General features: G+C 35.8%; 1 protein-coding gene across 1 annotated transcript; it reads right to left on the bottom strand.

Moving 5' to 3' along the window:
* Positions 1 to 1656: 1656 nt before the first annotated feature.
* On the bottom strand, positions 1657 to 12070 carry LOC132180866 (2-aminoethanethiol dioxygenase, putative (DUF1637)). Its single transcript, XM_088516477.1, has 7 exons — positions 11915 to 12070; positions 11296 to 11377; positions 11074 to 11195; positions 8441 to 8586; positions 8100 to 8247; positions 2073 to 2276; positions 1657 to 1950 (listed from the first exon to the last, which is right to left on the bottom strand). Exons 3-7 carry the CDS (start codon positions 11174 to 11176, stop codon positions 1832 to 1834), a joined length of 720 nt encoding a protein of 239 aa, XP_088372603.1. The 5' UTR covers positions 11177 to 11195; positions 11296 to 11377; positions 11915 to 12070; the 3' UTR covers positions 1657 to 1831.
* Positions 12071 to 14605: the final 2535 nt, after the last annotated feature.

Genomic DNA, 14605 nt, shown 5'->3' on the forward strand with positions numbered 1-14605 from the left:
TAACCATTGGGTTGTTGAGTGTTTAACCCCCACTCAACACCTTGGGTCATGACAAAACCTTTGCTTTTTTGGAAACTTTCTTTTCTTTACAAACATTTTTTCTTCGAAACCTCTTTTATTTTAAAAATTCATTTTTCTTTAAAAATTTATTTTCTTTTAACTTATGTAAATCACATTGTAATATACAGTTGCATATATGAACATAACTAAATTCAAAGGTGCATGACTCATTATCACAAATAAAACATAGCATTTTTAAAAAATTTGTAGTGTAAGGTCAGTAAGTTTCTTCTTACAATTTTCACTTAATCTCCTGAAATGATCCCTTGTATATTTATTACGTACTCTCACTGACTGAAAGGTGAGGTGGTAGGTAATCTTGTTTGTGGATTAGTATTTTCCTTAGATCAAATTTACCACAAGCTACTCAAACCTGAGGTAAAAATACTTATGGCATCACCTCATTCAATAACAAAGCCAAAATGTTATTAATGGAAATATGAGGATTTCATTGATTAAAGATCACGAGCATAAAACTCTTACAGAGTAAAGCAAAAAGCTCTTTCAGCACAAAGCATAAAAGTCTGCAAAAATCATAGCTACATGCTATAAGGTTACAAAGTCATCAATACAAACAAAAATTCTTACAATTAGATGCTATCTATGACTTCAATCTCCCGCTAACCCATGCACAAATACAGTTAAAAAGCAGATCTGCTCCGAGCAGACTAGATCTAAGACATGGGTAGCCAAATTTCCTAACAAAATTTATTTAAATCTGCCATGAAAGATAACCCCTCACACTTAATTATTCCTCTTTACTCATGAGGGCAGATATAGAAAGAATAAACTTCTTATTCAAAACAAAAAACACAAACAACCACCAAGCAGCAGCACCGGCCAGGGAGGAGATGAATGGTACAACACAGTGTAAGGTGGACGGATGCATAGTGCAGAGGCCGAAGTAGCTGATTTGGTTGAAGAACACCTACAAACATTAAAAATAAAAAAAATAAAAAATAAAAATAAAAACCCAAAGGGTAGGAGTGTGGAGAAGAAGGGGAGAGGAGGAGGGAGCATTTTGAGGAGAAAAAGCAAAATGTTATTAAAGATCAAGTGTTTATCAAAATTTGCCGGAAAAAAAAAAAAAAAAAAAAAAAATTTAAAAGTAATTTTCTTTTAAGTCCTCATAGAGCATGTATCATATCATTGCAGAAAAATGTGAAATGCTTACAATTTAATCTTTTAATGGTAAATTTTCTTTCTAAAAAAGTTTTAATTTATACGAATCTTGCGTGTCTCTCATGGATTAAGTGGGTTGATCCAAAATTGATCGCTTATTAATCGTGTCTAATCAAGTTAACCTAGTTTGATCCAAATCCTATTTGATTAAACTTAACCTGCTAATTTTATGTCGAATTCACAGCTCGTGCCTAAAATTAATAAATTATCACTATCCCAATTATAGATTAGCGTGATTACTGAATTATTGAGTCATGCATATCACATAGATTCATCCTAGACAAGTTAAAAGCTCAAGTTAAGCGCAATTGCATTGATCAGAAAGAAACATCAATGGTGCTAAAGATGAAGAAGAAGAAAAGGATAACAAAAGGATTTCATCTCCAGAAACTAATCCACTACTTAAAAAGGTGAGGTCAGTAAAACAGAAGACTAGATTAGTGAATTAATATGTACAAACCAAATGCCTAACGTAGAGCCAAACATAACTTATTTTTGTTCCAATGGCTATTGACAACTCATATACCATGATTTCCCTCAATGAAGAGTCAAGATAATTAAAATGCATGATCCAGCAAAACAAGAAATATCAAGTTCTAATAACAGGACCCCTGTACAGCCCTCTCCGAATCACAAAGTTGTCAGGAGGTTGAAAATCTTCTAACCAAGTCACTTCAGAGCCTGTAACTCCATCCAACTGACAATCACCTATATTGCAATAAAAACACAAGACTTTACTACTACAGTTAACTAGAGATTTCAAATTTTGGAGAGCCATTCAAGCTAAAAATGCCACAGATGATAATAATTGATAATGCTAAACTATATACCATGTAGATCCTTTCTTGGAGACTTTCGGAAATAAGTGCAGTGCCGTCCATCTTTGGAAGAGTAAGGTGGAGCTAGGATATCAAATATAGCACAGGGAGTTGATGCTCGGAAACTATGGATATTGCCTCCACTTGTGGGATAAAGAATTGTTGTTGGAGATGGTGCCGTCACCTCAACATCCCTAACCAGCTTTGCAGGTCTTGCTGAAAAAGAAGCAATTACAACTTGTAGTATAAAGCCAAAATTGCAGATTAAACAAAAGAATAAAAGATACGAAAGTGGACCGTGGGGCCAGGGGAGAAGACATTAGATAAGTTCAATAAAAAAATCAGATATCCTTTTCAAGAACAAACATGCCAACATCGAGTAAAAAACTGACACTGTGGACTGATGCTGTGGCATAATTTGAGATATTTCCCATTGTTTTTGCACATGGAAAAACAAACGAATATGATAAGCTACATATATTATTTTTCCTTCTTCTCTAACAGAGCCATGCAAGTTATCAAGAACCGAGTAAGAAAGAGAACTAAAATCATGTGCGCAACGCCTCAACCTATCCTTAAAGTCTTCAGCTCACGCTATGTGATCTTTTCCTCTCAACAACTTTGTTCATGTGCCAGTGCCAGTGCGACATGCATGCATCTTTCAAAGGATTGCATTAGGTTCTTTTCCATACATTCACAATGTGCCGCTGAGCCAGCTTAATCCCCATTTTAACCACACATTCTACACAACATTATTGACTTCCCAATTTACATATGATCAGGCATGGCTGATCTCATTATCTTCTTACCAAGTATGATTTATGCATCCAATTTTCATTATAAAGTCACCTCCTAGGAAGGAACCATAGAAGGATTTGGCTTACATGCTGTTATTATGCTGTAGTTGAATCAACGGTCACGATTTAATTTTTCAAAATCTCTTTTTCATTTTTTCTCTCTTATTAAATGCTTATAAATGTAAGTTAACTTTAAAATTCAATTTTGACCGTTGATTCAACTACAGCATGTAAGCCGGATCCTCACAACCAGACTGATCTTATAAACAGCCAATCATCATTGCCATGCCCACTATTCAAGATAAAAGGAAAGGTAAGGCAGTAATAGGATGGGCCAAAGTAAAAGTATAACTACGAAGTACAGCAAGCCCTGGGGTTTCAATCATTGACTAAACTTGGGGCAATACTGCAGTTTCAGTGGAATCAGTGTCAAAATAGTTTTTTTCCAAGGTGATTCAAGACCCCAAGAACAAAAGAAGAATAATCTGGAAACTGTATCTGAATGAAAAGTGCTGGAATCTTTTTGCACCAGGGTCTTGTGGTTAAGTTTCAAGGAAAAAAGCCTCAACTTCAAATGGACCTACAATTTTTTTTTTTTTTTTTTGATAAGTAAAAAAATAAAATGGACGTACAATTTAGATGTAGTAGAATCCATCTGTTCCGGAAGCTAGGTTTGTAAAACAAACTTTCTTGACAGGATATTTGAGATGGTTGAAAGCCCTATCATACAGATAAAGTAAGGCAATTCTAGAAAGATGCTAATTGACATTACATTGGTTCGGTGGATATAGGAGAGAGAGGAAAAATGACAAGGAGAAAAGGTGGAACAAAGATTTTTTCCCTTTTTTGCTTGTAGGGAGGAAAGGGAAAGAGAGATGATGTGTGCGGATGCAATTTACATTCAGGCTAAAACTTTTTTGTCTAACCAAATTGGGTCAAAAGGGAGGGAAAGAGAGCAGGTGTACTTGGGAATTACTTCCATGCTCCTCATACTTTTATTCCAACATATTTCTTTTAAGGGAATATAACTCAAAAAAAGATATAAGATATGCTTTCCCTTTCCTTCTGTCAACAAACAAGACTAGAGAAAAGCAAATTCTTCTCCTTTCTCCTCTATGTCCGAACACAAAAGGGAGGCATTTTCCCTTCTCCTTTCCTTCACTCTTCCTTCATTTGCTCTTTCCCTTCCAATCCCTTTCCCCAAATGCAGCCAAACAGAGTGTGAAAGTCAGCTCAGAAAAAAGGATCCATCCATTGCAAACTGCTCTTTGAAGCCATTTATTAACAATCTTGCCATCTATCACCCACCGGGAGATCCTTATAGACATGCCAAAGTCATTCTTTTGACAATTGGTAAGACTTGAAACAGACTTGTCTCTATCAATGAAAACTCGGACTCAACCCAACGAAGAAATAAGTGAAAAAAAAGTCCACATACCCCCCTCAAACTACCACCCAATTGATTATGTCCCCCAAACGATCAAACAATTGTCAATGTCCTCCAAATGACAAAAATACCCTTAATAAAAATAAAAATGAAAAAAATTCTAAAGAAACTAAAACTATTTATTAAAAAAAAAAAAATAGAAAGAAAAGAAAACGAGAAAACCAGCAGGTTGACTGAACCTTTTCAAGATATATGCTCACAGAAACTTCCTGATGAAGACGGGTGAAGATATTTGCTGAATTAGGTTCAGAATGGCAAGAAAAGTTGATAATTCCACATTGGCAGCCTCTCAAAAAAAGTCATGGAAAATGGTGAACCACAAGTATGTTCATATACTTTTGACGCTTTTGTGACCTTAAATTTTAGTTATGACTTGAGAATACCTGAAAATGGTGATATGCAGGAACAAATAGATGAGGACGATGAAGACTTCCAAGAGCTGAAAACTAAATGGGGTGAGGATTTATAGAAGGCTGTTACCAAAGCATTTCTGGAAATAATCAAAGTCAATCCTAGTGGGAGCTATGCAGTTCCATAAATTTGGAACTTAATGGAGGATGGGAGCCAGTAGGACAGAAATCATTCCATACATAATCAAGCAATTGCGGGCTCATATGCATAAAAGAAAATGTTGCTAATGTTGGCACCAAGTGGTGGCCGAGCCACCCCCATTTAGCCAAGGGGGTGCCTCTCTACAATTGTTTATCGAACAACCAAGGCAAGCTCAAAGCCCCTCTTGAGGCTAAACCTATTATAAACAAGCCAAACTCTAACATTAGCATATGTTCATGAGAAGGCTTTGTACAAAGGGCACTTCTATACATTTTTTTAAACTAATTGAAATATCAATAAAAGAGTAAGAGTAAGGATCCCCTATGTACACAGGGAGTATACAAGAAAAGCCACCTAGGTAGTAGGGGCAAAAGAACAAGAAAATCATGTTATATACAATCTCAACATAACGTTGAAATTGGCTTGTCTAAGCTTCTGAATATTGTTGGGACACAATACCGCTCCCTACGACTGCTCTAAAAACAAGCCTGTTGTGCGCAATGTCGAGGTCCATAAAAGACTTAGTTTGTCTCTCTTAACACCAATTGGTTTTAGGTGGAATGGCAACTCACGGTCCGAAAAATGGTATCATAGCTAGGATCATGGGATCGAGTCGTAGGAGCCTCACATAGAGGAAGGGATTGTTGGGATGCAACAATGTTGCTTTACTCAAGTGAATGGTTCTTAAAACAAGCCTTGTGAGGTGCAATTTTGAATGCCATAAAAGGCTTTAGCTTTCCTCATTACCAATTGGTTTTAAGATGAGATGGTCAAAGGCCCGATCCAATAAATATGGTTAACAAGATATCCCCATGTTTATGGTTCTAGCTGAATTACTTGGTACTACAGATAATCTAGTTCTGCCGCTAAATTATCTATTTATCTATATTCTGATTCTCTTACTTTATAGGTGCCTAAATGTATAATGGCTATGCTTGTTAATGTGTTTTGTTTTTGGTCTGAAAAAGTGTTTTGATGTGTCATAAAGATAAAAACAGTTCCGAGTGTTTGGTGTTTTGGATCGTTTATTAATGTTTGTATTTTGAAAAGAGAAAACATAAGGAAGAAGGAAAAAGCTTTAACAAACAAAGCCAATATTTTAGATACATAAATTGTTATTTACATTGTATTTGATCAAAATTGTGAAGAACAGCTTCACTACGACTTAGGTTGCAAAGAATGAGGACCAAGGACATATTTGGGTATAGGTCTGAAGTTTCAGCCATGTTGTTTCATCAAGTAATAGAACGAATAGATTTAATCACACAAGCTTGTGAATAAGTTTGAGCTTACATAAGAAATCCAACAAAGCAAACTTGAAAAGGTAGTCTAGCTTGATGACAAGTTTGAGCCAATCTCATGGATACAAAAATAAACAAACAAATCTTGAACATCCAATACTCTCCAGCATTGTTAAAAGTTCCAGGTACACTCAAGTGCACAAGCTTCATGGAGCCCAGGAGTGAAGCGCAAAGCACAAGTGCACGCCTAATTGAAATAAAGCACACATTTCTAAAACAGATATCAAGTCATTTTTGCTCTTAGGGTCTGCTAGATAGACAAAATACCATGTTTTTTTTAATCCTTAGTTACCATAATGCCATATGACTAAATTTTAGGATAATCTTTAAAGAAAACGAATCACTGCACTGTTTTTGGATGAGACTGAGCAAACAAAATCAATGCTTTGTTTTAAATGCATGTTATTTTTCGTTCATTTGGCATATACTTTTATTTTCATATACATTTCTTATTAAGCGCCATGTTGTTTTAGTCTATTTTTTTATATGTTTTTGCCCTACAAAATATCCCATCAATAGAATTTTTGCACAAAAAGGGGGAAGGGAGGAAGATGAATCAACCTACAACATTTAGTGTCATCTTCTTCAGAATTCTATTTATGAGGGAAAACATTAATTAGTGTAGTGTAGTAGATGTAAGAACAAAGCTGGTAACTAATTAACACTAAATTTTAATTTTAATTTCTATTTTTAAAATTAAACTAAAACGCTTTTTAATGCCAGATGCTTCAGAAAAAAGGGCGCAATTTTGCACTTTATGTGTGCTTAATAATTACACGCTCTTTGCTTTTGGGGTAGAAGCACCTTTTTGTTGTTTTGCACTTAAAGTGTGCCAGGCACAATTTAATAACACTTCTTGAATTGGATCAATGTGCAACTTTAATTACTAGTAACCTGAGGTTCCACAGGTTCAAGTGGACCCCTGTCCAATAGTGTGACTTAAGAATCGGGCACATCCTCATGATTTGAGTAATGCTAGAAACTATATTTTTATTAGACAAGTATCCCACAATGCCGGCGTGGCAGTCCCAACCAACCTTGGATCAATCATTCTTCGAATCTGTTTTAATGCCAAGCTGTATTCAGGTCATCCTCCTTCCCCCACCACCTTCCGACTCGCGGGAGTATACAATGACAACTTCCTAACAAAAAATTTAAGGATTGGTTGGGACTGTCACGTCAATATTGTGGGATAGTTGTAGGATAAAAATGCGGTATACAACATTACTCTTATGATTTTAGGTCCCCAATACACATGGACCCCTCATATGCCAGCATAAAGAATCCCTGAATAGGATATACAGCACCATCCCATCCTAGATAGAATGCGTCATTCCTTGATTGCCAAAATTAGCCTTTTTAGTTTCGTGTCCCTTGTCTACTATGTAATGGAGAAATGTGGAAAAGGTTATGAAAAGTACAACCAGAAGGGCTAATTTCTTCTCTTCTAACATCAGTAAGCAAGATCACAATTACAGCAAGTCATGGACTTCTTATGTTCCATTAAATAGACAAAAAGCAATATGCCGTTTGAGAAGAGACTTCCAAATGGTTAATAACACATATCAGAAACATAAAGCAAGTATTCGCTAAAGAAATTGTTCTAAGATGGAAGACATCATACAAAGCAGTGAACAAAAGCAAAGTTCATAGCTTGTGATATAACCCTACCTGTGTTTTTAGTTTGTGGCTTTCATGTCAAAAAAAGGCTAGCCACAAGTCAATATAACTTTTATGATTACCACTCAATAAAAAGAAAGGAGATATGCACCGTTAGTAAACAATATATTAACATCAAGATAAAATTAGCAACATGACTGCCTGCCAGAACCAACTAGTGGGATTGGCCATCCAAAATTATCAAAAAGAGCAACCAATACGAGGTTAGAAAGTGAAACAACTAACATAATCAAGGAGATATGACATGCTATAGAAAACACACCTTGCAAAGGATCAGAAGGCCCAGGTAAATCAAGCCAGTCATATGAGTTAACATGTAGTGTGCCATAAACAAGCTTGCTCAACACGGTCATTCCAGGATGATTATGAAGAGGTATGATAGAGGAAGGTGGCATGCAGAAAATTCCTATCTGCAAAAAACATTAAATAACAGTAACTCAGTAATTCAGTTTTCAACATTCTAAATTCCTAAGCACAACTTTTATGGAAAATATATGATGGGTTCCATTCTACAGAATTATAAACCTAATTGTAACTTCAAAGTCTGAATACTTCGAAACAAATTTGCAATTAACAACTGATGACTTAAAGTGTTATTCTTACAGAGAAGCTGTCACACTCATGTAAATGCAAGTATTTGATTGTTGGCAGTGACTGATGGCTTCCATTACGCTCATTCGCAGTACCTGACCAACTGCGTACCAATTGTGCTTCCTGTTCAAGACCTACGTCAGTAGGCTTGATTTTGTCTGGAATAAGATTATATCTAGGGTTAAAAGTGCAAAGCTAGTACCGAAATGGGGTGATGGCATCATGAAACTTACAATTTATACAAATTCATAAACAAAATAGAAAGATGGATTAAAATCAGGAACATCATAAAAGATGTGATTTAGGATTCCTCATAGGTATACAAAATAAAGCATAGAAGTAGAAACTCCATTCATAAATAAACTGCTACATCACAAGTAAATAAATATGCTACGTACGACCAAGCACCAGTATATACATAGCAGCCACTAATTTATAGAGTAGCAAATTGTTCAGTAAAGAGATGTAGAACTTGCATGCAACAGTTAAACTAATGCTTATATTCAGGAACTTGAGCTAACTCAACAGAGAGATTTAATAACAAGTCATAAGAACACATCCACAAACATGAAAAGCTGTGTTATAAAGCACACACATGCATCCTAAAACATGTTGAAAGTCTCAAATGACAACAGTTCGATATTGTTTGATTGCTACCATGCACCAATTTTGATAGTGTTTAATATACCCAAACAACTTCATCAAAATAAGAATTTAGCAACTTAGTAGTGGTGCATTCCAACAAGCCAAAGGCCTCACACTTCCGTAACAGCCTCTATAACAACAAAATGGCTATTTCAAACTTCTTTTTAATGTGGGGGGCCATGCAACCAATGGATGCAGGTCAAACAAAAAATGAAAAGACCACATGGCAAGGATTTGTTGGTTTATTAGGTCTCCATATCAGACATTGACACCATTTCAGCTTTCTAGCAATATAATTATGTTAGAAACTGAAGGAGTAGAGGAGTCCTTGTAGGAGTCGATAAGCTCTGTTTTTTTTGATAAGTTAGGAGTCGATAAGCTCTTATGAGCAGGTTGTTTAGAAGAGTCCCATCTGTGCAGCCCATCTGTGAAGTTGCAGTAGTTGTTTAGAAGAGTCTTATGTCACAACCAATAAGGCAGTCATAACAGCATGATCGACTGGAGCTGCTGAGGATAAGCTGAGGGACTGGGATGAACCTCAACTGCCGTAGTCTCATAAAAGCAAAAGACTTGGTCTTATTTGCTTGGTTATCTACTTTGTTATTAATTATCCTTGGTGGTAGTTATCTGTAGTAGGTGTTATAGTTTAGTTTGTTATCTTCAGCATTGTAACATTATTTTAAGCGTGAGTCATTAAGAAATAAAGAAGAAAAGAGAGAAATTTCACTAAAGCTGCTTGTGGTCTCTCCTAACTAAGAGGAGCCTTCTTGAGTTTGCTTGAATTTGCTGTTTTTTTTCTGTCTGAACCTATCTAATTACTAGTTTAGTGGGCAATAGTTACGTTATGTCTTAACTTTAAAATAATTGCCAGAATGATACAGAACATGCAACAAAAAAAAACTTGCATAAATTCAAATACCAAAAATAAAAAATAAAAATATTTTCTTTCAAATAAAATAACATGTGAAAAAGGGCAGTCTTCCTAGCGACTTTTTCTATCCAAGCTCTTTCTTTTCTATTTCTTCTTCTTTTTTTTTTCTTTTTTTTTTTTTTTTTTCTTATAAGTACTGTATTGAGAAAAGAACATGTATAGCCCCGAAGTATATCAGAAATGTGACCCTCAAACAGAATATTAATCATAGAGATGTGCTTGGTACCATTTTCCTACATATCTCTTGTCCATCTTTTTTTTTTAAATCTATTATTGAATCTATAGGACCCACATGTGGATCCCATAAATTCAATGGTAGATTTGGCAATTTCTTGTACGGAGATAGACTAGAAATGTGCAAAACATGAAAACCAAACATTTCTCTTAATCATATGATAAAAAGAATGCATTCATCACATGATTTCAGAACCTAAAGATACAACAAATGTGAAAACATAAAAGGGCTTGGAGCACATATGAAAGCCCCAATATAAAGGAACCTAAATGTTAATAATCATTGGAAACACCTTTCCACAAAGTGTCTAAGGATGTTCTCATAATATAGCATACCAAATCAAGAACTGTTTTGATGATTTGGGACTTCTCAGAGGGATCTCCCATTAATTTTTAATTCTAGATTCTGGGAAGCAGGTTCTTCCAACTATGACAAGAATTGTTAAAGTTTACAACATCAATGGCACCAATACAGGTCAGTCACGCCACAGATATGTGTGCCTCTGTGCGTCTGACAACGCTAGGATTGACCAAGAACATAAGAATTGAGCAATCTTGGCCAGCCACTTATTTGCTTTAGAAGTACATAGTATTAGCTAATCAAGGATTTTTCCAGGAAATCACTATTTTGAATAATGTTTTGTTCTTTCATGCTGAGGAATTCATAACAAAAGTGAACACTTCTTTTCAAACAGCATCTACATCCATTTTTCAAATACTCCAACTAAATAACAAGATAAATCCGAAATGAGACAATGAAGCTATAGAATGCAAGTGCAGCATATAGAAGCTCGAAAGTATACAAGAGGCAACAAAAGGATCCTTTGCTTAATACCTAGCATGGCACGAACTTTCTCAAGAGCTTCTTCTGAGGCCGGTCCATTCGGGGAAAATGATGCTTTGCAAGTATTATAAAGTCTCTGTATGAAATATGGCATCTTGTAAAGGCGGTACCAACTTACCTGCACAAAATTATCAGTAAGCTGATAACGCCTTTGCAAGAAAGTTGCTGTCGATTGCAACGACAGCCAACAATACGACCGGGCAACAATCGAACCTTACTCTGTGTATCAAACAAACAATAATAGATCTGCATTGCAATCATATCATCCTTCTCTGCCAGTCAAATTCACGAGCACCTATTGAAACAAAAATTAAAACCCAATCCAAAGTAAGCAAAAGGATCGGCATTAAGATCAAATTCCTAGAATTTACAGAACCCTATTACCATGCAGTTTTGACTAAAGGCTGAAACATACAAATATAACAACAAGATTTCTCTAGCATACAACAATAAAAGTTCTCTTGCATATAGCAAGATGAGTTCTTCGACAAAATTTATTGTTGGTTGCTCAAAATACGAACTCGTTAGGAGTGTTACAGAATTTTCCATTATAACCAAATGAAACCCATCAATTCCTAGCCAAAGCAATAAACTAACCAACCAACCAACCTACAAGACCAATTGCGTTAACTAAAACCCTTTTCATTCCACGTTTCCATCAATTATCTCAGCAACCCAAAAGAAGGGAAAGAATGAAATATTAATTTATATCGAAAAAGAATCCGATTTCTACGATATTGATACGTTTTAAAAAGAGACACATGAATGGATGAAATTTTACCAATTTGAATAACACAATTAGAAAAGAAGAAAACCCAGATTCGATCAGAACCTGAAAAAGCCATTGGGAGATCCGACAACTAAAGCAGAGAAAGAGCGAGCGAGAGAGAGAGAGAGAGAGAGAGAGAGAGAGCTGTGGCGAAGGTGAAGAAGTATGAGTGGGAGGGGCTACGAACGGAAAGCGATGGATCGGGGAAGCAGAAGAAGGAGCCGAATGAAGATCTTGCACACGTCATTAGTTTGGCCTGCATTTTCCACGTATTCGCGAAACTACCATTTGTTTACCAAACTAACCACCTATTTGTACTTAATTGTAATTGTCATCACTAATTTTCGAATTATCTAGAAAACTCTGGCACTAACTAGCAATATAATCGTGCTTTGAAGAGACGATTTCAAAATGTTAATTTTAAGACTATAATTTGTAAAATATTTTTTTTAAAAAAATGTAGCACCTTTTACCACGTTTGCGGCGATAAGTCAGCAAAGAGCGAATTGTTTCGGCTGGTAAAGAGTTTTATTGTAAATTTTTTATTTGAATAATAATAAAAAATGATAAATTTTGAATTTATATGTAAAAAAAAAATATTGAGATAGTTACAACCAAACTCCTAAATTTGGTCTTTAAATCATGAAGTTTTAATTGCATCAATATTAATGTTATGGTTTTAAAATTGTTCCAATCTAAATTCTAGGTAAATTTACGAAAAACCCCTCTCTTTTTTTTTAGTTAAAATCCCTCATGTAAATTGAGTATCTCACCAAATAAAACAGAGGGTGGGTATTAAGCAAATGTTTGGTTTGATCCAAAATGGGACTATTATGCCCCCACGAGCCTTTGACAAGTACATTGAGCTGATTGGATGGGGCTGATTTGTGATAATTGTGAGCCAATCACACTATTACTAGCGTGAAAGAGGCAATCCATATGGAGGGCAAGAGTGTCCAATAATAGCAACAAGTGATGTTGCCGCCAACATGGCCAATGCGCAAATGGTTGTCTCGATTGTGGCACTGGCATATGGTGGTGCCCTGGGTCTATAACTACAACAATAAAAGAAAATCCACTTGCATCAGAAAGGAGAAAGGCATGCAGGGTGGCATCTTGATTATTAGCAAAGGCTATTGCCATGTGCGTGCAAATCAGAGACTCGATGTCCTTTTGTGATTGTTTAGGCCGCATGCATTGTGCAAAACTTAGGGTACTACTACCATTAAGCTAACAAAGTTTATGGAAATTTTAATTAAAATAATTAATTAATTTTTCTATTTTAAGTACCCACTTTTTAAATACACCATACATCTCACTTTCTAAAATTTTCTCAATTCTATTAAAATAATCTTTTTTAATAACTACATGTTCATTTTTTATTTTATCTATTCTCTCTTTTTCTCTCTCCACAGGGCCACTTCCATGGCGCATTGCTTGTTGGTGAAGCTCTTCGTTGAAGCCTCATTCATCCCAACATATACTCCATGGCTTACTGTCGCAACTCGTCGTTGAAGCCCCATTCGCTTGTTTGAAGATTGCCGCTCTTCAGTGAAGCTCACCGTTGAAGTCCAATCCATCCCCAGCATACACTATATGGCTCTCCTCTGAAGCTCACCGCTCGTCGTCACCCCACTCATTGATAGCTTGAACTGCCGAGCAAAGCCAAGAAACTTGTCCCACGCATGGTCGCCGCCACTGTGCCTATGTTGTTATGCTCATGTTGTAGAGAGAGAGAGAGAGAGACTAGACTATCATTTGCTATAGTTGCTCTCCACATTTGGAAAGGAAATCCAAACAATGTTGTAAAGTTGGAGAGTCCAATATGGGTTGATCTTAATGTGTTCTAAACAAATTTTTGGCTATATAGAGTATTTGGTTAGTCCAATGCAGGCGCTTTTAGGGATGGCATATCATTAATAAGCTACAAAGCGATATACATATCGTAACGACCTTTGAGCATTCCCATTTCACTAGCTAAACTTTAGCCAAGTTTTAGCTAGAAAACTCACTCTTTCTATTTTCGTTATCTACTTTTCAAAATCACCGTACATCTCACTATTTAAATCTCTCTCTACTCCATTTATATATTTTTCTTTATTCTTTCAATATTCTTATTTTACTCTTTCTTTATTCTTTATTCCAATAGTCATATTTTCCCTACAGTTATATTTATTAGTCTTTAAGTTGGCTAAGTTAGTGTCCAAAAAGGTTTAATGTTAGAATGAATTTATACTTGTAATTTGTTGATGAATTATGTTGGATCATGGATCAGCTGGTTGGGCCCGATAAAATGGCCGAGCAGCCCACCACTAAGCTCGGTTATTTACACCTGCTTACCGAACTTATGCTTGGTAAATTTACACCTACCTAAGTTCAGTATACACAACACTCGGTTCAAAGACTCGGTAAACCGAGTCTTACATAAACTCCCGAGGATTACTCTCGGAAGATTAGATATACTTACATGGCACTCCACTCACCATTCATCAACATATTACCTGACACGTGGATCCTCGGTAAGTCCACAATGCTAGATAAGCAGGCACTACTCGATGCCAATAAAAGGAAGTCTCATATCTGATTTTGGTAACTTCTTTTTCTCTCCTTAACTGAATATCCTCTATACTCTTTATCTTCTCTATCATCTTCAAAGTTATATTTCTCTTAACACAGTGACTAATTTAGGCATCGGAACTATCCTCCGCCGGACAACGCCGGCAGCTTTGATCCTTTTTCTTGTTATTTTATAAT

Source organism: Corylus avellana, chromosome 5, assembly GCF_965113065.1.
Source record: "Corylus avellana chromosome 5, dhCorAvel1.hap1.2, whole genome shotgun sequence".
In the NCBI taxonomy this organism is placed as follows: domain Eukaryota; kingdom Viridiplantae; phylum Streptophyta; class Magnoliopsida; order Fagales; family Betulaceae; genus Corylus; species Corylus avellana.